At 28.7% G+C, this 27,917-nt stretch overlaps 2 protein-coding genes across 3 annotated transcripts; both read left to right on the top strand.

The window, feature by feature from the left end:
- The first annotated feature begins 1,187 nt into the window (after positions 1–1,187).
- On the top strand, positions 1,188–6,125 carry LOC111299462 (cell division control protein 2 homolog A-like). Of its 2 annotated transcripts, none has more exons than XM_022894661.2 (9): positions 1,188–1,362; positions 1,622–1,659; positions 1,755–1,939; positions 2,512–2,632; positions 3,124–3,297; positions 3,819–3,982; positions 5,105–5,192; positions 5,297–5,350; positions 5,850–6,125. In XM_022894661.2, the coding sequence occupies exons 2-9, from the start codon at positions 1,642–1,644 to the stop codon at positions 5,937–5,939; spliced, it is 894 nt and encodes a 297-aa protein (XP_022750396.1). In that variant the 5' UTR covers positions 1,188–1,362; positions 1,622–1,641; the 3' UTR covers positions 5,940–6,125. The 2 variants fall into 2 exon arrangements, with proteins under 2 accessions (XP_022750396.1, XP_022750397.1); XM_022894662.2 differs by having other exon boundaries at positions 1,208–1,362; positions 1,520–1,659.
- Positions 6,126–12,459: 6,334 nt separating this feature from the next.
- On the top strand, positions 12,460–15,460 carry LOC111300917 (uncharacterized). Its single transcript, XM_089746822.1, has 3 exons — positions 12,460–12,787; positions 14,760–14,929; positions 15,011–15,460. Exons 1-3 carry the CDS (start codon positions 12,620–12,622, stop codon positions 15,315–15,317), a joined length of 645 nt encoding a protein of 214 aa, XP_089602948.1. The 5' UTR covers positions 12,460–12,619; the 3' UTR covers positions 15,318–15,460.
- Positions 15,461–27,917: the final 12,457 nt, after the last annotated feature.

Raw genomic sequence — 27,917 nt, 5'->3', positions numbered from 1 at the left:
TTAATATTAATGTTTGGCCCTCTAGCTTTGTATTGGTCAAATTTTAATATATCAATTAATTATAGAGATTAAGAGATACAAAATTAACTATAATAAAATGGATCATCAGTGGCACGTGAAATGTAAATGTATTATGTTCATGACTTTTAAGTTTTTTCCTTTTCTAAAATTTATTATATGATTTTTATTTTGCGCCTTTCTTATTATTTATTTACTTTTTAGGTTTTAACATTTGATGATCTTATTTAGTAGCAACTGAAAATTTTAAATATAGTATAGATTTGTATAAAATATAGTATATAGTCACTATTTAATACAGTGTAGATGTGCAGGCATTGTAAATGTTGATGTTGGTTTTTATTAGAGAAAAATAAATATTATGATAATTTTTCTTTCATTTTTTTAAAAATTATTTATTTATTCCCTCTCTAGTCAAATCAAATAAAAAATAAATTTAAAAAAATATTAAAGGGCAGTTATATAAAAAAATTAAATATAAAAAAAAATTGGCCTAGTGTCTCAAGACCCATCGGAGATCAATATTGTAAAAAAACCAAAAAATAAAATAAAATAAAATAAAAAACACCCCACATGTCCACAACACGTGATACATGTTCCTAGAGTCTTGTATTTTCTTCTTTCACATAAAAAGGCCATAGACGGTGGAAAAGTACGGAGGAGGTCTTGGGCCAAGATTTTTGTTCCGCCTTAAAAGTTTTTTATTTTTTAACCATAATTTTTTTCAAATATAAAATAATAACAATAAATTAAAATTAAATTAAATTAATAAAATAATAAAATTCCAAGAAGATCAATAGTATAAAAAATAATAAAATTAAAAATTAAATTAAAAAAATTCACCTGTGTTAAATTTACTAATAAGTTTTATATTTTATTTATATCCATTTTATTTAATAATTTGATAAATTTTAATTACACATAAATCTTTTTATTATTTTATAGAAAATATATATTTAAAATTTATATATGAATAAATATGAAAAATAAAATAAAAATACGAATTTTATTTTTAAAATTTTTATTTATTTAATTTTTAAGCACAAAAAAATATAAAAACAAAAAAAGAGATTGTGGAATTTTCTGACACGTGGCAAACATTTAATTAGCTTTAAAAAATGTTACGTATAAATGTAGTTATGAATTTTAAGCCAAGATTAAAAAAATACGTTGATATGTTAAACAAATTGTTGGGAAGAAAAATTAGAGGCGAGAAGTGAAAATGGGTGTCGGCTTTAGGGTTGATGTTGAGCAACAAGTCTTAAAATAGAAATAGAAATAGCAGTAGTCTTGCTCGCCTCGACTGAGTGACTGACTCTGAATCAAATCCCTTTTTCATTTGAGGTTGGTTCTCTCTTCTCTCATTGCCTTTTCCTTTTACTATTTTCTTGTTTGGATGGATTGATATTCATTTGCTTTGCCCGCTCGGTTTGAACCTTAACTGCAATTCTTCGATTCGGCTTACTGCATCTTCCTCTAACTGCAATTCCATGCCGCAAAGGTTTTCAAGCATTAGAATGATTGCTGATTAATCGGGTTTTCTTTTCTGCTTATTTATTTCTGCAACTTTTACTATGATGCTTCTCTTCTACTGGAGCTGCAGACCCTACAATTTCGTGTGCGATGGGCCACATGGACCAGGTTAGTGAGTCAACCCTTGTCATTTCAGTTTATCTGTTATTTTGCTCCATTATCTCTTTGTCTTCCCTCGTTATGCTTTGTTCTCAAATTTCCAGTACGAGAAAGTTGAGAAGATTGGTGAAGGAACCTATGGCGTTGTTTATAAGGCTCGCGACCGCATCACCAATGAAACAATCGCTTTGAAGAAGATTCGCTTGGAGCAGGAAGACGAAGGTGTACCTAGCACTGCCATCAGAGAAATTTCTCTCTTGAAAGAAATGCAACATGGAAATATCGTTAGGTATGCTATGCACTGCACTGCACAATTCAATTGCCCATTACCTTTTTATAACGTTGCTGTTTCAGGCTTGCTACTTTGAACCCATTTTGCTTTCTGCTTGTGGTACCCCTTCTTCATTAGAGATTTACTTCATGCATTCTTATGATGCATTTTAAGACAACAGCAGTCGTGCAAGCTATTGATGCTTATCTTGCCTGCTATAGAATTTTAAACTTGCCTACTATAGAATTTTAAATTTTTAAATGCAGCTCCTCTTACTTTAATATGAGACGAAGTAAATCAATTATTGAAAACTTATATAATTTATTGAGTGAAAGTAAGGGAGAAAAGCAACAGCAATAAATAAAAAAGGGCAACTCCATACTTTTCTGTAAGCAGATGGTGTTGCTCTACTTTCTTTAAGGAAGCAATTCGACGTTGGTTGGTTAAATTAAGCTCATGAACTGGCTAGTTTGAAAACCTAGGTCATTCTGGTCATAGTTTGGACTATGTGCTAACTCCTTCTTGTCTCTTCTATACATTGGTTGTAACTGTTTGTTAGGCAGCTTCTCTGATTGATCTTCGGATGGCAGGTTGCAGGATGTAGTGCATAGTGAGAAGCGCTTGTATTTGGTTTTCGAATATCTGGACTTGGATTTGAAGAAGCACATGGATTCATGCCCAGAATTTGGGAAAGATCCACGAATGATAAAAGTGAGATTTTTCTTCTTTTTAAAGGTTTATATGCATAAAACTTTCCACTCTGTTTGAAGTTTAACAGCTTTAAAATTTCACACTCCATTGTCCAAAGACTTAATATAATGGTTATTGTAGGTTTTCATTGTTTATAGTGTAGATAATTTACAAATATTTTCTGAAGTGTGAGGAATTTTAGTTATCTTATCTGCAAACTAATCATTCAAGTGTCTGGTGGAAGCCAGAAATATGCCATCTTACACCTGCATGTGTTGTATAAAAATTTTTAGCTTAACAAAGCAGAAATGATGCTTTTGAAACTGCTCTTTAGGAGATGTCTAATTGCACAACCCCTCTCCTTACCCTATTAAGTACAGTATTCTAGGTTGGCATCTTCGTTTCAATGCATTAAGACCTTGCTATTATCAATCATTGGTTGGCCTTGGTTGTCTAATGGATTTGGTTGATAATATTATTGCTCATAATGTTGTTATTTGATCATTTTGCAGACATTCCTTTATCAAATTCTTCGTGGCATTGCTTATTGTCATTCTCATAGGGTACTTCACCGAGATCTAAAACCACAAAATTTGCTGATAGATCGCAGTACCAATGCACTAAAGCTTGCTGATTTTGGGCTGGCCCGAGCATTTGGTATTCCTGTCAGAACATTTACACATGAGGTATAAAAAATCGCCATGTTTGAGGTTTTTGGCTTTTCACTTGTCTTACTAATTGTTGGTTATTCCACTCTTTTTCTAGGCATTTATAGTTGGTATCAATCTCTCAAAAGTAATATTACATCTTCCTCTTATACAAGCAATAACAATCATAAGTTGGAAAAAAAATTCAATTCGCTGGAAAAACCCTTGGCTTTGCTGCATTTCTGCAGGATGAAACGATTTTGTTTCTACTTACTGAGAAGAAATTCCAATTCTTGAAATAGGAAAGAAAGAGTCTGAGCAACTACAGTTTGTTGGTTGTATCAAATAGTTTCCCTAACATTACATTCAGGATTTCCATTGCTCTGGGGTTTCTAATGCAGTTTTAGATCCCTTTAGAGCATGTTGAGTTGGTTTCTAGTTGGATATGTTGTAAATATTTTAGGGAAATAAAGCCTGGCTAATTACTTGCATGCTTAATAATCTCAGTACATAAGCATACTGATATTAGCCTGGCTTCTAAAAGTAGTCGTTATCTCTAGGTGGTTACTCTGTGGTACAGGGCACCAGAAATACTGCTTGGATCCCGCCATTACTCTACTCCAGTTGATGTGTGGTCAGTGGGCTGTATATTTGCTGAGATGGTAAACCAGCGGCCTTTATTTCCTGGGGATTCTGAGATTGATGAACTGTTCAAGATCTTCAGGTGTTGTACTCTCCATATTACAAAGTTGTTGCCTTCATTTTATTTTGGTTTCCCTCCACGGAAGTTGTAACGTTATTATCTGTGTCTGTTTCTGGTGTTCTTTTATAGTTCTTTTCAGCATTTACCTTCAGTGCATATATTAAGAGTCTTTGCTCTGAACAATCTCGGGATAAAGATTTTATTATGTTATTCAAATGTTAACTCAAAAATGATTATAGTATATTGTTTAATTATGCATATGCGGGGAGCAGGGTTGTAACCTCAATGCATGAATAAGTTTATCTCGTGGCTAGCCAGTTTTTTTTGTTTAAACAGACATGGACATTGATGGTCTTATATAATTCATTCAAAGGAGTGTCCCTTATTTGGTGGTTGGGTTCAGCAAGGTTAAATGTCTCTTATTCTATTCTTTTATGTGGATTCTTACCCGGTTGTTCCCCTCTTCACATGTTGGGAAATTTTATTTTTTTTTAAATTTGTCATTTTGTCCGTATATGCACTAAATTTGGGATGAATTTGGAAATATGAGCTAAACTGAGTCATTTGAATGTTATCTTGGCTTATATAAAAGGAAAAAGAAACTTAGCTTGGCAAACTCTTTCTAGTTTTTCTTTGGTGAAACTCTTTTTAAATTTAAATTGGTAGTTGATTTTGTTTTCTCTTTCTTTCATGAGTCTTACAATTTTACTTTTCTGACATTTGGATTATTCCTTCTTGATGCGCACAAGGCTATGTATTGCCATAACTACGACTTCTTATTTTGCATTTTTCTAGACTGCAACTTGCATATCTACTAACTAAAGACTAAAAGAAGAGTTGTTCAGCATTAGAAGATACGAATGATGTTAAAAATTCTTATTTTGACCTCTGGATTTATTTATTTATTTATTAATTTCCTCCTTGGGAACGGGCCTGTTATGGCTGTTTCAGTATTTAATATGTCCAATGCAAAACACTTACACATAACTTGTACATGTATGTACAAAGAAAAATAGAGCTCTTTAGTTCATTGAAAATAACAAATTGCCTTATACATGTGGTTCCTAGGAAAATATCAGTGCAAATTTGTTCTCAAAAACTTATGCATTCTCTTTAGGCTGATCTATTATTTTTTATATGAAGAATTTTGGGTACTCCAAATGAGGATACGTGGCCTGGAGTGATTTCATTGCCTGATTTTAAGTCTGCTTTTCCAAAGTGGCCGCCTAAGGTAGCATTGTGTTTATGGCATCTAGTGGTTGTATGTTCTATCATCAACACCTTAGAGAGAAAATATTGTTAAGAGGAATTAATTGATACACCTTTCACGTGCAGGATTTGGCAACTGTTGTTCCCAATCTTGAATCAGCTGGCATTGACCTCCTCTCTGTGAGTATTTATTTGGTGTTTTTGCATTTTTTGCTTCAACTGTGTGACTATCAAGTAACAAATTGGGATTTATGATGAAATATCTTTCCTAGTTCTTATGAGTTGTGAGCTAAAGCAACATGGCAATTTTTTTTTCTTTTGCTAAGTTCCGAAATATTTAGTTGATAGATGTGCTTTCTTCAGCTTTAGCATAGACATGATGACTTTGGATTATAATCTCATTTGTTTGTGTATATTGGTGATTATATTAGTCCAATCTCACTGCAGATTGAGATCGTTTTTCAAAGTGGTTGATCTTACTCAATAAGTTTTGGAAACGGCTTCTTCTTTGAACTATCTCATTTAGAGCTAACCATTTTTTTTTATACAGAGCAGTTTTTGTGAGCTCTACTGTATCCATTCCTGATGATCGCTAAGGAATAATTTCATACAGAAATTAAGAAAATCTATCGCATCTCTGCAATTTTAACTGATGATTCATTTGTTTATTATCTTTCAGAAAATGCTGCGCATGGATCCCAGCAAAAGAATTACAGCAAGAAGTGCGCTTGAGCATGAATACTTCAAGGATATTGGGTTTGTACCCTAATACCTTCTTTCCATGTTCCTAAAAAGTGTGTGTAAATTTGTAGAATTTTGTGGGTTTTGATTGTGAGAAATACATGTGGTCTATTATATTTTTCTTTTGTTTTTGCTCATTACAAATTTTTTGTTTTCCTCTTTCAATTTCCGAGGACCAAATTTACATTAAATAGAACTGGTTTTGTTGCAGTCACCTTGGAATCGTCTAGCAATATCATATGGTCGTAGTATCTCTTTCCAATGTCTGTCTTGTGTGTTTGTTTGCCTCATAAGGTAGTGAATCCCATGGCTTTGATTTTGCTTTTCGTAAAACACATTTCACGTACCATCCTCATTTAGTTTAGTTAAAAAGAATGGTATATCTGTGGCTTGAGTGGGAATTCAGTTTCATATGAATGGCACTAAAACCATGTGTGAATAATCTACTTTTGGATGTTATTATGGGTGCTATCCTATCCTTTATTTAGCCGTATGGAATGCTAGGCCAATTTAGCATAATAGTAATAATGATGTTTGGGCGAAAACAAGAGATGGGATGAATGCATTGCTGTTACTGGTGCGAGCTGTGAGGTTTATATATTTTTGTGGTGATCATGAAGGTGAAATGAGATGTGCGATGGAGTGTCTGGTGAAAATATATAATCTTCTGTTTAACGAAATAGAATTGCAGGTGGGGAATCAGGTGTTAAATTAACTAAATATGTTAAATTAACTAAATTTAAGCAAATATATAAACCCATTTGTGATCTTCTTAAAACTCCATCCAAGTTGTTAGATGATTACACAAATGGAAAATGCCACAAATGTGTCCAGAGATTATTGTTGTATTTTGATCTTTTAAATTTCTACCCAAGGTAGATACATCAACAAGTTCCTCTAAATTTAACCCTAAATATCCATTAAATGAATTTATTCAAATGCCCAGCTAGCAGTAAGTTAGGATTTTGGAGAGATGCGACGCCGAATCCTCAAATATCCAAGCTTGCCTGCACCGAGGGATGAGCCTTCAAAAATAATCGGCGAATAGCCTGTTGCACTTTTGTATCTTTGCTGAATCTGAACACATACGTAAATCTGCAAATCGAAATCAATTACGTAGCTCATTAAAAATATACAACATTTGCACAGGTATATGCCTCTGCATGTTTAAGATTATTTTGATATAAATCTCCGTATACCAAGAGGGATAAGAGTTAAGTTTTTATCATATGAAAGACAATAAAATCTTTAAAAACCAAACTGATTAATTTCTTCAAGAGAAAGTATTAAACCAATTTCCCTCTTTTACATATTTAACACAAAATAACAAGAGAATTTGAACCCTATCTCTAGCTATATGTAGTTCATGACAACAAATTAATTAACATAATTAATTAAATATAAAAGGAAAATAAAAAGAAATTACAAATGAGAAATAGAAGATCCATGTCCTGCATCAGTTCCCAATATCAAATCATATACAGGTGTTAAACCATCTATATATAGCGAAAGCTAACAAAAAATAGCTAGAAGCAAGCAAATTGAAAGGATGCCAAAGCAGCTAGCTCATAATTATGAGCGGAGAGCTTTCTATTCGATATAAAATCGCCTTCTCATTGAAAACCAAAATACCACTTCAAATCAAAGAGTCTCTGTTTTGATAGTATTTTCAGATCATAGCATGCATGGGGTAACTAGCAGGGAATGGCCAACAGCAACAGGACGTCTCACTTTATTATTCTCCTTTTTTTGGCCAACAACTTTGGCATTCTCGTGGTAATTATATAATGAAATATAACTGAATGTATTACATTCAGGGCATATTATATATATATATATATATGTATATATATCCTAGTCCTACCTAGCTAGCTAATTAGATTTTTTTTATCTAGGAAATTTAGGGGAATGGGAATAGTTGGAACATGCAGTACATGCTTTTTTAGGCTTCTTAGCTAGATTCATATTTAAATAAATAAATAAATAAATATATATATATATATTCTTTATCCATGTCTGACGTTAAACTAGTTCTACACCATACGCTTTATTATAAAATTTTGACATTAATCTTATCTTACCAATTCGTAGAGTTGAAAATAATTTATTAGGGTAATATTTAATATATAAAATTATAATAAAATATGATAAAATGATATTATGAATATGATTATATTAAGTAATATTATCTTATCTTATATTTAATGCATATAAGAATTAAAATAAAATAATTTATTTATTTATTGATCAAAATTATTTTTTTTAATTTATATAATTTAAATTATTAATATAATTTTTAAATATATAATAAGATATATAATTTTAATCCATAAATTAAAAATAATTTTTTTCACTTTAAAAGGAATCATCTTATATCAAAAATATAATAATCTTTTTTATAATCTTACATTTTTCAATTATATATAAATCAAATATAATATAAAATAATTATCATATTATCCCATTCATTATTTTATATATCAAATATGATCTACGTACCCAATCTCTACGATTTGAGTTCATGCTATTCATAGATGCTTTAATTACCTCTCTCTCTCTCTCTCTCTTTCTCTTTATATATATATATATATATATATTTATGATCAGATAAGAGTATATAATACCTAGCTCTAGGGATGATAAAAATATATATTTTTAAATTTAATGTATCACTTTTTCCTCAATTAATTAATAAAAGCCTTTTTATTTACACTCTGATCAATCATGAAATGATAAATATCGTTATAAAAATTACGCAATAATATATATATATATATATATATATATATATATGAAATCCTTAAAGTGACATCCTAACTGTTGAAATTTGAAACTTCAATAACTTGAAAGTTTCATGTTCAAATCTTAAAGAGAGGAAATTAATCACTAATTTACTATGTGATATATATATATTTATATGAGTTCAGCTAGGAAGTTATCTTCCTTTATGTAATTAATTGTAAGTGTATAAAAAAACAAAGAATTAATATATATATGAAGAAAAATGTCAAAAGAAAAAAAAAAAAAAGGTACTTGAAGTTATAAGTATATATTTGTTTTCAGGATAATTCATAACAAAGGTGACATCAATGAACGTAACATCCAAGAATAGTTAATTAATGTAGATTCACTGCAGAAATTCCCAGAAATTAAAGGAAAAATAAGGTTTTTTTTTTTTCTTTTTCTCAAAGGTATATCAATAATTAAATATACGAGATGTCAAGGAATGATTCTTTGACGGAATATATAGATGGTTGGCTGAATCTGATTCAAAGATAATATTTATCAATATATCATTCCTGTTCTTTGTTAGAATCAAGAATATATATATATATATATTTATATAATATAACCACAATTAATTTTCAGCATATATATATATCTATAAAATATCCAGGGAATATATTATTTGGGGATGAGTACCCAACAAAGGAAAGGATGCCCTCTGTGTAAGTCCTGACCGAACCTAGCCATGTCTTTCTCAATCCACTCCTTCGTGTTAACTTGGACAAAATTTATATAAAATTTTATAGGTGAAATTCGTGAAATTTTTTATTAAAAATAATTAAATAAAAATTTTAAATTGATAGATTAATAGCGTTTAATGTGAAAATTAAAATATGTAAAAAAATTATTAAAAATATTATTTATAATTCAAATTTGATCGATACTTATTTAATAGTAAAAATTTTGTTAATATTTTTACTAAAAATATTTATTTAATAAATATATTCAAATTAATTAAAAATTTTCAAATTTTATTTATTTGATCCATGTGATAAGATTTTTTAATTTATTGATTTTGATTTTCGATTTTAATTTTGATTTACTCATTTATAATAAAAAATTTTATAAACTTAACTTATAAAATTTCACGTAAATTTTTTCTCTCTTTAGCTAGTCGAAAAGTTAAGTGTATACTTTGAGTACCTGTAATATATATATATATATATATATATATATATATACAAGTAATTAATTAAACAATGAGCTAGCTAACTAGCTAGGATAGTTTGAAAATTGGTTCCAATTAGATAAAATCCTAAGTTGATACATATTAATTGGGGTTATAGCTACTAACTAGTTGCCAAGAATTAATAGAGAGTCGAGGCATATATATAATTTAAGAAGAAAAAAAAACGTAGGTGAAGAATGATCCTTCCTCCTCCTCCTAAAGAATCTCAACCTCAAATTCAAAAGAGAGTTCCATACACGTGTATATCACTATATATATTGTAAGTTGTAACGAGTGAAAGATGGGATGAAATGAAAATGTGTGGGTTGTCTAATTTCAACGGATAAGTATAAGTGTATAATGCTTGCTAATTGTCATTTGCCTGTTGTGCTGCCTCGCCTAGGTAAATGTAACTCTTTGTCTATTGCCAAACCAAAGCCACCTGAAAATGAAAACGAAACCGTTTTCTTATGTCTCTTTGATTAATTTATTACTTCTCAAAAAGATGGAAATTAATCACCTTAATATGGTTGAAGTTAATGCCTTCAGACACATACATCCCTTAAGAGTCGTCGTTGGGTCTCATCTCGACTCGACTCATGAGAATGTTTGGACTAATTGGAAAATGTTTGGAATATTACTTGTATTATATGTTCATGTTATTAGATGCATAAGATAAGAGATAAGATATGATGATAATTATTTTATATTATATTAAAATATAATATAAGGTTGTATTTAAAAAAAAGAATAAGATTATAAGAAGAATTAATTATACTGAATCCTCCCAAAGTGAATATAATTATTTTTAATTTATATGATTGAACTTACATGTTATATTATACATTTAAAAATTACATTCATAATTTAAATTATATAAAATTTGAAAAATATAATTTTAACAAATAAATAAAATTATTTTATTTTAATCCTTTCACATATAAAACACACGATAAGATGATATTATTTAATTTAATTTTATTCATAATATCATTTTATTCTATCTTGTTATAATCTAGTGTACTATAATTCTTTTTCTCTCTCTATATATCTCATCAACTTTATTTTTTCTTAATTAATTTCTTTTTACTTGTTGAGACCTTGACTTAATGGTAAGAAAGAGGTTTTAAAACTTTGAGATCTTAAGATTAAGTTTCAATGTGTGTAAGTTTATTTAGGTATATTCTAGTATGTTAATTGATTATTTAGTGATTGATAACTTGATTATAATATAATAATTTATTATTTAATTAATTATATAAATATAATACTTTATTATTATTGTAATAATTAAAAAAAATCTTTTTATTTTTATTCTCTAAGTCTTTTTATTTTTTTTAAGTTACAATCATAATAAAATATTAAATTCATATAATTAATTGAATAATTAACTATTATATTATAATTAAATTATTATCACTGAATAATAAGCTATTTTAATTGTACTAGATACAAACTTGGAATGATACACTGGCTTATATATAAAGTAAATGAAAGTAATTAGACAACACTAGCTAGTTCATATCTATTCTATTATATTGTTAATTTACTATTCGTAAACCATCCCCTCCTCTCTTCAAAGAAAGATTGCTATTATTCTAATGTTGGATTTACTAATTAGTAATATAAGGTAATGTTTGATGCATAGAATAATAAATAAAATAAAATGATAATATGTTTGGTTTGTGTATATATATATATATATATATATATATATATATATATATATATATATATAAAAGGATTACAAGGAGAATTAATTATTTTTTTGGTATAAGATTATTCAATTATTCTAAAGTGGAGAGAATTATTTTTTAATCTATGATATTGAACTTACATATTTTATTATACCTTTAAAAATTACATCAATAATTTAAATTTTATAAATTTGGAGGAACAATAATTTTGATCAGTAAATAAATTATTTTATTTTAATCCTTACACACATCAAACACACAATAAAATTATATTATTGAATCTAATTCTATTTATAATATCATATTATCTTATTACATCATAATTTTGTACACCAAACATTCTATAAATGTGTGTTATATGCTACTACATGTAAGATGTAACATATGATTCTAGCTAGATGCTTGAAATTGTAATTAGACTTTTTTTTTTTTGAGAAAAAAGAAATTATGTAATGATATTAATTAATGGGCATCTATTTAGTTTGTAGATTCAAGAAAATAATCTGCTGCTGGTTGTAATAGGTTTTGCCCACCCTGGAGGATGCCTTGCGTCCGGTACGCAATCCCCCACTTTTGCATGTAATATATATACTAGTATAATATAAATGCTTATATAGCGGACAGAATCGTCACATGGTATACAGTAAATATAGCAAATATTAACGGCTGAAAGTGATCAGAGAGCACATATGCCTGCAAAAGTAGGAAATTTGTTTTGCTAAAAAGAAAGATAAAAATGGTAAAGTGGGGAATGAGACAAATGACGAATGTGTCGTCTCGCATATAATTAGGCTTGCGTCTATAAATAAAACATATGATATTGGAATTACAATAATAAAGAGAAAAAAGGGGTTTGCTTTAAAGTTTTAAAAGCAAAAGTAGTAGGTGGTTTGTTTTCGTGGGATTGAATCGCGCGTTCTAACTAGTCCAAGTACTGTGCGTGTGAACCTCAACTCCCTAGAAATCTTATAAAAAGAAGTGTAACGCCCAGACTCTTAGCAGAATTAACCTAAGGAGTAAGGACTAAGTAAGGGGGAGAGAGAGAGAGAGAGAGAGATGGAGTGGAGGTCGTGTTATCTGGACATGGTTTTGGTGCCACTAGGCTTTCTGATGAGCATAGCTTATCATTGCTGGTTATGGCATAAGGTTCGGACTCAGCCCCTTACTACCATCATCGGAACCAATGCCAGTGGAAGACGCTTCTGGGTCTCCGCCATGATGAAGGTATCCCTCTTCACTCTCCAATATGATACCCAACCCCACCACTTCTACCTGGCTAGCTACGCATCATGTCAATTTTCTTTTATTCTCTCTTTTTTTTTTTTTTTGTATCATAATTTAGTCTTTATATATTTAACTGGGTTGTCAGTTATGTGTGTATATAAATATATATATATATATATTGTTAGTATATGAATTTTATATATTATCAATGAATCGAATAATATCATTTTATTAATAAAAAATCAAATAATAATATTTTATTAATGAATCAATTTTAAAAAATAATATTATTTTTATATATTTATTTTAAATATTAATATTTATTTATTAATAAGATGATATCATTAGATTCATTGATAATATATAAAATTTATATACATAGATAACATATTAAATATAAACTCATATATAAATATTATTTTTATTTTTATTTTATGCTACACTTATTGAGATATATCTAGACAATTAAAGATAATTTTTTAAAGAATATTAATTAATATCCCCTATCCTTTTTAAGTGCTTTTAAGGGGATGAAAAGTACTTTTGATGATTACTACATAATATTTAAAAGTATAGTCAAACATGAGTATTATTTAAGAGGGTATAAATACTCTCTTCTCTTTTTGTTTTTTTTTTTTTCTCTTTCATTTTTAATTGTAATAGATGCAAGGGACTGAATATATATTTTGGAGAATCGAATGTGGGATCATTACTAGGCGGAGACGCATATGTTAATGGATGAAACAACGTGAGCTGAAAGCTGAGAGTTAGCATATAAAGCGTAATTACACAACATTTCTGATCATCACCACAAAATGCCAACCATTTATAAAGAGAAGCGTTGCTTTGCACGGCATTTATTTAAATAAAAGCTTTCTTATTTTTTTTTTAACCTTTGAGTTTATCACTTCATCGATCCCACTGCTTTTTCCCCAATTGTGTTGGTTTCTGTCTGGATATGCATGATTGACTTAAAGTATATCTTTTAATTCGAAAATAATAATGGACAAAGTCGTGTGTTAGTGTTACTGACAAGAACTAGTGGTGTTGCCGTGGTTGAGACTTAAGAGGCTTTAAGGTTAAGTGGCATTCACAATCACACCCAAATAATTAAAAAAAAAATTCCTCATTTAAATATTTGCCTCTCATCATCGTCATCATTATTATTATTTCACTAAAAGATGCCTCATCAGATACAACTTTCTTTTTAATTTCTGTGGTCTCAAACACGCATCCGCTCAGCCAAAAAGAAAAACACTGGTTGGTTGATTTTTTTTTTCATTATTCGTAATTTCTATATACGTCTTCTGGCTTTGATGAACGTGGATCTTCCAATGAACTTGAAACAACCCTTTTTTATTGAATCAGTACTCCTTTGTCTTGTTTATTATTATTATTATTTTTAAATTCTTTGCCTTGTTTATTAATTTCATGAATTGTGAAAAATTTCCAATACTATATTCTGTATATAGGGTAGAAATGCATGCCTTTACCACATAAATAGTTCTCAGTTTAATAAGTATAATTAATTTGTTTTGACAGCAAACTCTTGTGCCGTGGGTTAGCTGGTTGTTTTTTTTTATGAAAAGTAAAAACGGTTCAAATTGAATTGGATTCAATTTAAATTATTTAGATAATTTATAAAATTTTAAAATTTAATATGAATTTAAATTAAATTTTTATATGATCTTATTCGAATTAAATTATATCAATTAAATTTATTTTTTTGATTTTTTATTTTTTGATATAAATTTAATATATACATTTAATATTTAAACTTTAAAAAAAAAAAAACATCTTAATCAAATCAAATACAATAATTTTAAATCCCCTATTTCCCATCCCCATACACTTCATATTGGGAAGGAAGGGAAAGAACAACCAATTAATTAAAATCTCACCTCGTCTCATAAGTCTTATTAATTTCTGTGGTCTGCCTATGATCTGATGCATGTTGTTGGGTGGGTGACAGGACAACGACAAAAAGAACATCCTGGCTGTCCAAACGCTTCGAAACACCATAATGGGATCAACGTTAATGGCTACAACGTCCATCCTGCTGTGTGCTGGCCTAGCAGTCGTCATCAGCAGCACTTACAGCGTCAAAAAGCCACTCAACGATTCCATTTTCGGAGCTCACGGGTAATTCATGGTGGCACTCAAATATGTCACAATCCTATGCATTTTTCTCTTCTCCTTTTTCTGCCATTCTTTATCTATCAGGTTCATAAGCCAAGTGAACATCCTTATCAACACTCCCCAAGAACCCGCCTTCATCGTCACTCCAGACTACGTGTCGGAGCTGCTGGAAAAGGGGTTCCTCTTGAACACTGTAGGCAACAGGCTCTTCTACGCTGCATTGCCTCTCCTGCTATGGATCTTTGGCCCGGTGCTTGCGTTCCTGTGCTCCGTCACTATGGTCCCTGTGCTTTACAACCTTGACTTTGTATTTGCGTTTAGGAGTGGCATCAAGCAGCAGGGGAAGGCAGATCAAGTACTGAATGGATGTAGGGACTGCGAATCAGTGTAATACATGCATACATACACATATATATGTATATATATATATATATATATATATATATCAGATCAAGTACTGAATGGATGTAGGGACTGTGAATCAGTGTAATACATACATACATATATATATATATATTTCTGAGTTTTTTCCAATAGGAAGGCACTTTAAAATCTTTATTTCCTAATGGATGGTTTTAAACTTATTTCTTTAAAGGAGGTATTTAATGTCTTGTCAGATTTTTAAATAATAATTAGCAACCTCTGCCCCCTCAATTGAAGCTACTATCTTAATTATACATCCTCTAGCAAAACCATAAATTCCTATTGCATGAGAGTCAAGCGACACAGGTTGATCGCTAATGATCTCTATCAAAACATCTTTGAAAGAAGTTCAATTACTTTCCAAAATTTCTCCATCTGTAATCAGACAAGAATTAACCCAAGTCAAATTCTCAGTAGAGAGGTTATCTTCCTTCCTTGTAGTTCCGAAGCTTCAAGAATAACAGAGGCAGGGGCGGATCCAAGTGGTTTGATGGACACCCAAAAAATTGAAAAACGAAAAAACTTAAAAGGAAAGTTTTCATTTTGGACACACTCAAAATTTCTGTAGACATCCCAAAATTGGAAAAAAAATTAAAAAAAAAAAAAGAAAACCTTCTCCTGACACTTCTAAAATTTTTTTTCTGGACATCTTTTTTATTGATAAAATTGATAAATCCATTGATAATATTTTATATATATTATAAGTGAACATTCTAAAAAAAATCCTAAATTCGTCACTAAACAGAGGAAACAAAGCCTTCTCGTGTATATCTTCTACATCCATTACTACAAAATTTACAGTAAACAATATCAATAACAGAAAGAAAAGACAAGGTCATACATTGTAGAACTTCATCAAAACAAAAATACTCACTTCAGGAGCATGATGCAGAACAACTATAATGCTTTCACCTGGCAAATGTTGAATTTTACACATCAAACAAACCGAATAAGCCAACTAGGTAATATTATTTGGTAATAAGCCAATCAGGTAATATTACTTGGCAAACTACAATGCTTCCGATCTCAAGATATGCTTTTTAAAGTTCTTAACTAGTGTCAGAAATAAGATCATAAGAGCATTTGTAGCTGATGTGCACTGGTGGTAATTGTTCGATCACTAGTTAAGGCAGACTGATCAATCTTGACCGGATCACCTCCAAGGAGACGTGCATGTGCTGGGACGATTTCTCCCAACTTGATGCTGATTATATATCCCGGTAACAAACTTGCAGCTTCTTACTTGCATCATTTTCCATATCCTAAGACCTTTAATCATTCAAACAATCAAGGATCAGTCTCCTTCAATGAGAAATTTCTAATAACAAGTAATATAAAATTTTAGACTCATTAAATGAATTTAAATTTAAGTTTTAGTTTCGTTTAAAAAATGAATCGGGCCTTAGACATAAAATTTAAAATCTGATTCAACTAGATCTAAATAATTATTATATATTTTTATTTTTATTTATATTACATAAAAATAAATAGATAACTAAAATAATATATGTATATATTAATATTTTATGACTACATATACTAATCACATTTAAATATGAAATTAAATTAATAAATATTTTTTTAGGTTTTATTTTATTAATTATTTATTTTATCATAATTAATATTTATTATGAAATTTTTTTTATCTTTCATTTAAAAAAATTAAAATATGAGCAGATATGGGTAAAGTATTTTAAAAATAGACCAAGTCTAAACAACAAAATAAAATTCATATTTCGAACCGAACCTAATCATGACAAATTTAAAAATTTGTTAATACCTTATTTAAGCTCAGCTGAACTCAATTTGATCATATTCATGAACAAATCTACAAATAAGTCACCTATTCCATTACAACACAAAAAATATAATATTATAATTTAACCACATTTTTTAATTCATGAATCATGCATTAATTAAGATTTTCTTTATAATATTAGGGTATTAATGCTTTTTTTAATTTTTGTCTCCTCTCATCTATATATTTTTCTAATTTGTTTCGTTCCATTTTAATTAATTCTACATATCTAAAAAAGTTTAGATACATACTTACCACTACATAATTAATATACCACTAAAACTATGGGTAAATGGTAATAATACTAAAGATAAATAAGCAAAGGTGTGTCCTTACACCAATTGTAGTCCAAAAAGATTAAAAAAAAAAAAAATTACATTATGTTTGATGAGAAGAAAAGAAGAATAAAAGCAGAGGAATAAAATTTATTTATTTATTTATGTTTGATATGAAAGAGAAAAAAATATGGATATAATTATTAATTTAAATTGAATTAGATATATATTTTTTTAATTTTTGAAAGAATTAAATTAAAAAAATGGAACAAAATCTTTGATTTGCCATAAAAAAAAGTAATTTTCCTTTTCACCTTAATCTTCCTTCAAAAATGTTCTTTTATAAATACTAATAGTTAAAAGCATTAAAACGAAATTAAGGGAAGAGGGCAGATTTTTTTTAGAGTAACTAGTAGGGTACTCGTACTTTCGCTGTGAGTTCAATATATATATATATATATAAATATATAATTGACAGTTGAATAATAAGATATTTAATAATAAATTTAAATAAATCTTATAATTTCATAAACTAAAGCAAAGGAATTATTATTGAGACTTATTTTTTTCTTAAGTGACGACTAAATAACCAAATTTTAGTTGTTCAAATATATTTTTTTTATATGATAAAAATTCTCTAACAATTTTTATTTTTTGCTATCTATGTAGTTTTGATAATACAAAATGCAATTTAATTTTTAAAGAACACTCACATCAAATAATAAAAAGGTTTAAAAGAGATTTGTAGATATATAGCTGAGAAAACTTATGATTTTGACCTGTAATAAAAAAAAAAAGATCTTATCCCATGGTAATTCTGTCCACAAATTCTAAAGTTTTTTTTATCATTCATAGAATTATCTATTTTCCATTATGGACACTTATTTTATCTAAAATAAAAATAAATAAATAAACAAAATAAAAACAAAGTTAAAATTTTAGATTTTAATTCTAGTAGCTGAAATTAAGCTATTGAGTGATTGTTTTTCCTTTGCCACAAACCTAATTTTGTAGCATAGATTAAATGGGGGTATGAAAGTCTTTTTGAATCCCATATTATTTGGATTTGAAGACTCAAAAGGCTTTACAAATGGAGCCAATTCCTGCAAGCAAAAAGGGAGGGAGAAACACAACATAAAGCATAGGTAGATTGCTAGAACATGGAGAAAGAATCGAAGGGAGAGCACTGCAAAAAAAATGAAGAAAGAAAGCAATCAATGGTATTTTTTAGGTCAGCTATTTGGTTCACAAACAAATACTCACAAGCACAAAAAAAAAAAAAAAAAAAAAAAAAAAAAAAAAAAACACAATCCTCTTAGAGAAGAAACCAATAGCAAAGTAAAAAAAAAAAATTTCAAAAAAAAAAAAAACTAAGAATGAAAATCTCGATTTGGTGTGTTTGGAATTTTTTTTGAAAAAAACAATTTCATAAAAGGGTTTGGGAGATAAAAAAGATCATTCGAGCCATTCTTTTAATTTCTTTGAAAAATTTTTGGGATCACCAAAATTTGAAAAAACTTTAAATTTTTTGACGTTCGATGAATTTTCCTACGATCGATTGAGTTTTTCAATAATTGGAATTTGAAAAGTTGGTCGGATTTTATATATTTTTAAAATTTTTCGGTACTGGTTAAAGTTTTTGATCATCGATACACGGTGACAACTGATTGAAAACTAGATTACACTGCTGCTAATGATAGGTTGAAATTCTAGAGAGTGAAGCACTCATTTTTTAGAGAGAGAATGAAAGGAAAAAAAAATAAAAAAGGCATTTTATAAACATGTCAAAATAGTCTTGTTTTGGAGTCAGAACCCGTGGAGTGACCCATGACTTGCACGCAAACTTACGCACCTAATCTGTTTAGTGAGATTTATTTTTTGATTTGATTTTATTTTGATTTGATTTGATTTTTGTTATTTTTTGTTAGATTTTTTTAAACAAATAATAATAATAATAATAATAATAATAATAATATTAAAAATCAAACCGATAATTTTAACTAAAATTAAGAGTAACTAATAACTCTTAATTTAAAATAAATCCTAAAAAATGTAAAAAAATAAATAATAAATAATAATTATTAAGAAAAATGGAAATAATTCTATTTCACTCTAATAAATGAAAAACATATAAAATTTGAAAAAATATTTCTTGAATTTCACTAAAGTGTTAGAATGATTCAAGAAATTACTTTTATTATATAAAAAATAAAATAAAAAATAATAACAATTATTTGTTTGAATAAAATTTTTTTAATACAATATTAAAAGAAAATTGAAAGAGTTTAATTTTCTTTAATTAATGCAAGTAAAAAAATATTTTTAAATCTCACCAAATAGTTGAGATAATTCAAAACAAAAAACAAAAATTTTTTACTAAATAAATGATTCATTTAAATAATAAAAAGAAATAATAATAAATAATAACAAAAAAATTAAAATAATCATAATAAAAATTAATTAATTAAATAAATCTCTTAATTATCATTAATAAAATAATGATTTCTTTTAGGATCTCATTAGAAGATTGGGATGATCCTAAAATTTGTCTAAAATTTTTAGGATTTGATCGAAGAGTTAAGATAATTTTAAAATCTATTTAATAAATTTTTGGATCTCGCCAAAGAATCAGGATGTGTCTAAAATAATTTTAATAAATAAATAAAATATCTTATGATAAGAATAGACACTTATCTGTGTTTGGGGTCAATTGGTGCCGATTTTTTATATTATCATTATCATTATTTTTGTTAGTATTATTATTATTATTATTGTTATTTATTATTATTGTTACTAGTATTATATTACTATAGTATATTATATTATATTATTATATTATATTATATTATTATTATTAATCTTTATTCTCTTTCCCTTTTTTTCCTAATATATAATTGAGTATGGAAATTCAATCTGCTGAATGATAGGACTTCAATTCTGCATCAAATTAGGATTCAACTTAAACAAACTTATAAGACCTAGGCTTAAAATCACGTTGAACAATATCAAATTTCAAGATTCAAGCCTAGATTGATTTTGATCGGGTAGAATCCAATCCCAGGATTTAAGCTTGGATTGATTCCGTTTGACCCCCAAGATTTTTATCAGGACAACCTTTAAATTGGATACAATACCATAAAATAATTTTCGATGGATTTTTGGGAGAAAAAGCTTTGTGTTTAAAATTCGAAAAAAAATTTTGGGTACTGTGTTTTTTAGAATTTAGTTTTTGAGGTTTTGGATTCGAGATTCTGGTGGTTGAAAAGGGTTTGAAATTTCTAGTTTTTGTTTCGAAATGTTAGGACTAAGATTTTGGATTTTTGGGTTCAAGGTTGGATTTCTGGAAAATTTTTGAAGAATTTGAAAAAATATGGAAAAAAATCTGGGTGGTATGAATTTTTGAATATTTTGGTTGAATTTTCAAGCAAGCTTTGAATTTTTCGACAAGATTCTGACAATTTTCCAGAAATTGATGGATTTTTTAGTTTCTAGTTAAATGTTCTTGGTTTTCTAGAGAGAAGGTAGAAAAATTTGAGGCTAGAGAGAGAAAAAAGATCGGGGCTTTTGAAAAAGAAACGGGAAACTTGGCTTTTATAGAGTTCTAAAATGACGTCGTTCTGAAAAGCCCAGATTCGCACATAAACCCATTGACATGCATGTCGACCTACGCTTTGACTCGACTCAATCGCAGGTTTTTTTATTTTTATTTTAAATATTTAATATTTTAAGTTTTTATTTTTATTTGATTTTATTATTATTTATTTTATTGAGTAATTTATTATTAAATATTTCATTATCTTATTTTTGAAAAAACAAGTAAAAAAAATGACTCTTTTCAAATAAATTCATAAATTTTACTAAACTATTGGAAGATTTTTCATAAGTTTAAATTTTATGGATTCTACTAAACTATTAGAGAATTTCATAAATTAATTTTCAAAAGAAAAATATTTTCTTTTAATAAAGATTTTGTATTTTATCCTACCTAATTATTGAAGGATTTACATCTTAAGTTAAATTTCACCAAACTATGAAGAGATTTAATGAATTGTCTCAAAAATAAATTTTTTTAATATTTTACAATAAAATCTCACTAAATTATTAGGAGATCTACATCAAAGTAATTCTTAATAAACTATTAGAGAACTTTACTAGTTTTTTTGAATAAAATACATTAACAAAACTGATGACTGAGCCTTTTCAGAGTGGGACACTAGTCTCTATGAATATTCATGAGGTGAAAGAATTATCTTAAATTGCTATCAAACTATTAAAGTAATTTTTGGATTAATTTTCAATACCAAATATTTTGATAAAATATAAACATATTTAAAGCTTGGATAATTTAAAATCAAATTGGTACCATCTTTTAGATAGGTGCTGGGGGTGTTATAACTTTTCTCACATATAACCGTATTTTTGAACCTAAAATCTGATTTCATGGAATAGAATATACTATTCAAAGATATCTAAGTAAATATTATGATTCCTCTTTAAATGGGATAGATTCAATTAGGTGGTCAATCACACATAAACAAAAAAAATTAGTCGTGACTCATTTAATCCATGTCTAGTAATAGGTCAACAGATCTATACGTTATAACAATGAGATTTAGAAAATTTTATGAATGGTCAATTTTTTAAAAAATATTTTCTAAATAAAAATTTTCTATAAATTTTGCCAAAGCGTTGGAGAATTTATAAAGTACGAAAATAATAATAATAATAATACTAACTTCATAACAAAAAAAATGTTTCTCATAAATAAGTTTAAGAAAATTAAATTTAAATATAAAAAAAACCACATTGTCAAGATTAAAAGATTATGCATGTTTAATTGGTATCGTTTTTCAAACGGACGATGTGAGGGTGCTAATACCATCCTCACTCGTAACTGTACTTCTGAACATAACCCTGATTTTGTAAATATAAACTTCTTTTAGTAAATCTTAATTAAATTTAAGATTTTTATTAAAAGATTATATTTTTGGGCGGCTAATCACACTCTATAAAAAGATTGGTGGCGACTTTAAATATTTGAACCAAGTCTAGTGATTGAGTCCTCTCAGATAAAAAATCATTATGATAGCTTGATGACTTCGTTAGGGAATGCTAAAGAGTCAAGCCAAAAATCAAGTGTGCGTTATCCAAACTTTGATTTTACAGTCTTTTCAATATTTAATTTTAATTCCTTATTTCATCTTAGAATAAAGATAAGATTAAAAATAAAGAAAAGCCAAAAAATTTGATGGTTTCATTTAGTTTTGTTATGTTATTTTACTTGTTTTATATTATTGCTAATTCTATTGTTAGTTTTATTTTGATTAATAATTGGTACAGTCTTTCACACACGTGCACATTTATATTTATGCACGAGCTTTATATTTGGGCTCCCAAATCTATCCCTTTTTAGAAAGGAGTAGAATACCTACTATTTTATGAAGCTGTGATGTCTCCGCTTGGGCTAGCGAAAAAACTTTCACTCAGGATGAACCTTTCTATCGGCAGTCAATTATGGGTAAGGATCGGGGCCTTACTAGTTAAAAGTGGATGATAGTGAGGATCAATTTGAAAATCTTTTTAGTTTGCATTAATTACCAAACCATGTATATAATGAACCTTAAAAAATCAACCTTATATAAAGCCATATCATTTTTGTAAATTATACCCCAAATTAGGATACATAAGCGAATATTTATTTCAATATGATTACTAACCCTATTTTGTTTTGCTTTTTTTTTGCTTCATGATCATGCATCATCATAAATACTTGCATATGGGATGTGCTTGTCATCGTGCCAATATCGTTTGAAGATTTTTTATCTTGTTACGAAAATACCATCATGATCTTCTCAGCTTTAAAGCCTACTATGTATGAAGATACTAATGTGGTGATAACTCTAACTCTAGAACCTAAAGCAGAATGGAAAACTATCTGAAAGAATCTGAATAGAAAATTTTACCTGAAGAAATCAAACTAAGTCTTCAACAAAATGACATCTCTAAGTTGGCCGAGATTTGGCATCATGTAAAAACTCCTATGAAGATGGCTTTCGAGGAAAAATATAGTCATATTGCTTTACTTTTTGAGGCGTTTACAAAAAATCAATTGATAAGAGCTTTAGTTCGGTTTTGAGACCCTACTTATAGATGTTTCATATTCAATGAGATAAATATAACCCTAACGATCATAAAGTATACTATATTACTATGATTGCATCTCTCAAATCTAGATAAAATCTATTGGCAAGGTCAAAAGCTTGGATCTTAAAAAAAATTTACCTGTATAATAAAGGTCCTTACTCAGAATGTGAACATATATATCTAAACAAAAGGTAAAAGTGATTACATCATGTGAAAAATCTTACATGATAAAATCATCAAACACTTAGAAGATGAATAAGGCATGAGAATGAAGGCATTGACAATTTATGGCTTGATCATTTTTTTAAAGGTCTTAGAGCACATTGAGTTATTAGTGATTGACTTCTTCTAGCAAATGGATAATAAAATCAATCATGTTCCTTTTATACTGATAGAAATTTTTAGATCATTGAATCATTATCGAAAAAGAAGAGGATGCTTCATAAAGTGTGCATTGTTACTCTACATTTGGGTAAATAGTCATATTCAACATTTTATGGGTAAATTTTATCCTACTTATAATAATAAAAATAGGCCAATTGAAGAATATTGTAATGTTGAGTGGCCAGAATCAAAGTCTGAAGAAGAGTGGTATTGATTTTGCAAAATCTCACTAGTACTTAAGTTATATGAAAAGCTCCATAGATGCCACGAGAAGCCATATTGTACAAGTGTGGTGATAAGTTGTGGGTTCCACTCTTAGGACCGTGAAAAGGTATAAGCTATGCTCTAACAATAATTTGTCGATAATTGGGGTCAAAGTAGTTTGTTCCTATGACTTATAGGCTTCGAGAATTAAAGTTCTCTTTTAAGGAGTCAAGATTTCTTAAAAAGGTGAAAGAGATTATCAAAGAATGGAAACAGACCTAGAAAGTGGATTGTGAAAGGTATACAGACAAAACCACACTTGAATATTTGATATGGAAGGGACAACACGTCATAAGCAAAGTTGGTCCCAAAGAAAAGAGACCATGCCACCAAGAAGATGCTTATCGTGAATAAGTGCTTAAAGACATGAAAATTATGAAGCGTAAATTTACGAAGGAAAAAAAATATAAGAGCTTAAAATAAAAAGGCTTTAGTATGAGATTAATGAGTGAAAAAATACTACTGAGGATATTGGAGTAAAATTTTGAAGGGTTGAAAAAGAACAAGAAGAGTTGTCTTAAAGCTTGCATAAGTCTATTAGTTCAATAACCATTGAGCTTAAAGAATTCAGAAAGAATACCAAATAGCTTAAGTTTAATTTTTTATTAAGAAAGACGAGCTTAGCTAGTCTGTAGAAGAAAAAAAGATACTGCAAAGTATCATACATGATTGAAACAACAAATATACTATCAATGTAAAGCCATTCAAGTCTTGAAACAAGAACGATATCAATTCAAACTTAAAGCTAAAGAAGCACAATATTGAAAGAAAGAATGTTAGCTGAAGAAATCTCAAGCCACTCGTCTAGTAGAATAGATAAAAGAAGTTAGCTTCAAAGTAAGAGATATGGCCTAAGAAGCTAAACAAGTAAAGGAAAAAGTCTACCCAAGACACTATAGCCAACATTTGACCAATTTTCTAAAAAATTTGTACGAACAATATAAACATATAGGGCATTTTTTAAAAAATTTTAATATTGTATGACAAACTTAAGGTTGTAATGTTACAATTTGGACAATGTGACGTTATGATGGTTCAAGTTTAGACTTAAAATCTTTTACAAATATTGGATACATAACAAGCACATCTTTTGTATTCATGCATTCATGCATCATATGTGTGTTCCATTAAATGTTAAATTTAAAAAATACATCATGACTAAAATAAATAGGCCTCAAAATAATAAATCTTAAAGAATATCCTGTAACTTGGTTAGGTGCAAGGATAATTAGGCCATTAAGAAACATAGAACAAATCATTCGCCATCGTTATAACACTTGCTTATAAGTCAAAATCATGAAAAATGAGCAAACATCTAGAATGAAAATGATAGAGAAAACCTAGTTTGATATGCAAGAGCAGATGATTAGGTCTCAACAAGAGTTTATAGAATAAATGACTAGGTTTCAAGAAGAGACTAAAAAAGAAATGGCTACAATGATAGACATGATAAGGAAAATGATAAAAAAAAGAGGTAGCTGAAGAAGTGACCACTGAGAAAGAGTCTTAAGCCTAAGAAAATACCAGTGATAGGAGAAATTCATTGTATCTTCTAGGGTTTACCCCACCTTATGTGCAAACCCTTCATTAAATGCATCCATAAATGACACAGCCTGAAAGGCAGCCACATACTCAGTTTAATTTATCTCTCTTCATAGTTCAACCACGGAGTCAAAGGCACATTGGTCTAACATTAGGGTAAGTCATGTGGAACCTATTATGGTCCCAGATTTAGATGATCTAAGAGAATAGAAAAAAACTAAAGAAAGGCACGTTTGTAGACACCGATTTTATCTGGGTCTACTATTTTTATTTTAGTTTAATATTAATAATAATATCAATAATAATATTAAAATTAATAATAATAATAATATTATTATTATTAATAAAAAAAGTATAAAAAATAGAAGACTGGTATAGTGCCACCGCTGCTTCTATCTAGCCCTCTGTTTGCCCTCACCAGACAGCCACCTTACCCATAAGATATTATTATTATTATTATTATTATTATTATTATTATTATTATTATTAATAAAAAAGATAAAAAATAGAAGACTGGTATGATGCCACTGCTGCCTTTATCCAGCCCTTTGTTTGCCCCCACCAAACAACCACTTTACCCATTAGACAACCACCCTACCTAGTCCCACCAGACCTAACCAGCCCCATGTTCAGCCACCAAACCAGACAGTCACCCTACAACCACTCTACCACTTCTTACAACCACCATCCGCCCTTTTTTTAAGCCCTTTAAAACCCTTCAACCTTTTCCCCTTACGAGCGATCAAAAAAAAAAGATGAAAAAAAACACACACGCATTTTATTCTTACCAAAAACCTCTCAGACAAAAAAAAAAACAATGAAAACAACCCCCCCAAATACCCAAACAGAGAAACAAAATAGATCCATAACAAAAAACATAATCCTCCCCGCAGGAAGGAACATCAGTGCTATAGCCACCCTGCAACAAGAAAGAGAAATCATCAGTTTAAACCCGTCCAAAAAAAAAAGGGACAACAGAAACTTTGAAGATCGATTTGTAACTATCAAGATTCTTTCAGGTAAAATGAAGGTCAGATTTAGAAAGAGGGTATCGAGAATTTTTGGCGACTTTCTGACCCTTTTTCGATCACCGATGGCCCACATAATAGCCAATGTAGCGCACGGCATCGAATTTCAATGGAGGCCAGAGAGAACCCAAAGCTCTGAAAATTTCTTTTTGTGGAAATGGTGAAATGAACTAAAAAAAAAATTGACTTTTATAGAAAACATAAAAGCAAAATGACGTCATTTTGAGCATAGGGCCAAAACGACGTCGTTTCAAGCATAAGAGGATCTGCGCGTGGATCGAACCCGACCTAAGATCCTTGCAAATCGACTCGTCAACCCCACTCAGCCACCTTCCAGCCGGTTTGGACGAACTACCAGTGAACCAATCAAACCGGTCTGAACCTTTTGGCCACCCGAACCGCTCATCAGCTAGCTTAATTGAATCGCACATCGAATCGAACCTTTTTTGATCTAACCGAACCGCTGTTGATCAGTCCGATTCAGGTAAAAATTTTTTAAAAAAATTTTCTAATTTTTTATATATTATTATTTTTGTTATTTTAAGTAGTTTTATATATTTATACATGATAAGTTCTTAAATTCGTTAAGATAAAATTTTAATTGTTTTAATAATAATAAAAATGAAAACAAATAAGATAATAATTAGAAATATTTTAAAAGTGCTTTAAAAAATAATAATAATAATTTTTTTTATTTTTCCTGCATAGATGTTAGAGGGAATTAAATCATGTTTCAAAAATAATAATTTCGTCTAGATGTTGGGGAATTATTATTATATAAAATACTAAACAAGTTAATAATATTTTTTATAATAATTTTTTTAAAAAAAAAATTATAAAAAAATTATGTTTCTTAAATTAATTTTTAAAAAAATTATAAAAATTAAACTTGCTCCGAAAGTCCGCCTAGATATTGGAGATTTTTAAAAATATTCGCGTTTTAATTAAACCCCAAACCTTCAAACCCTAAACTTAAACCCTAAACTTTTACCTTAAATCTATTTCAAAATTTTAAGGATACGTATGAAAATCTCACATGAAATGGTTTGTTCCCGAATGCTGCCAAATGATAAGGTATTTAGGAAACTCCATTTCATTAAGTTTTTCACATGAGTTCTTAATTCACGTTAATA

This window comes from Durio zibethinus, chromosome 18 (assembly GCF_047325235.1).
Source record: "Durio zibethinus cultivar Kanyao isolate XHJ-2024 chromosome 18, ASM4732523v1, whole genome shotgun sequence".
NCBI lineage: Eukaryota > Viridiplantae > Streptophyta > Magnoliopsida > Malvales > Malvaceae > Durio > Durio zibethinus.
Note: the sequence above shows the minus strand (reverse complement) of the source record. Positions and strands in the feature narration are given on the sequence as shown.

Excerpts from the sequence above, each read along its gene's own strand:
- LOC111299462 (XM_022894661.2), top strand. Across the intron at positions 1,940-2,511 it reads CAACATGGAAATATCGTTAG|GTTGCAGGATGTAGTGCATA; the intron begins GTATGCTATGCA and ends TTCGGATGGCAG. Across the intron at positions 5,193-5,296 it reads TTCCAAAGTGGCCGCCTAAG|GATTTGGCAACTGTTGTTCC; the intron begins GTAGCATTGTGT and ends TTTCACGTGCAG.
- LOC111300917 (XM_089746822.1), top strand. The coding sequence starts at position 12,620 with ATGGAGTGGAGGTCGTGTTATCTGGACATGGTTTTGGTGCCACTAGGC. Across the intron at positions 12,788-14,759 it reads GGGTCTCCGCCATGATGAAG|GACAACGACAAAAAGAACAT; the intron begins GTATCCCTCTTC and ends GGTGGGTGACAG. Across the intron at positions 14,930-15,010 it reads TCCATTTTCGGAGCTCACGG|GTTCATAAGCCAAGTGAACA; the intron begins GTAATTCATGGT and ends TTTATCTATCAG.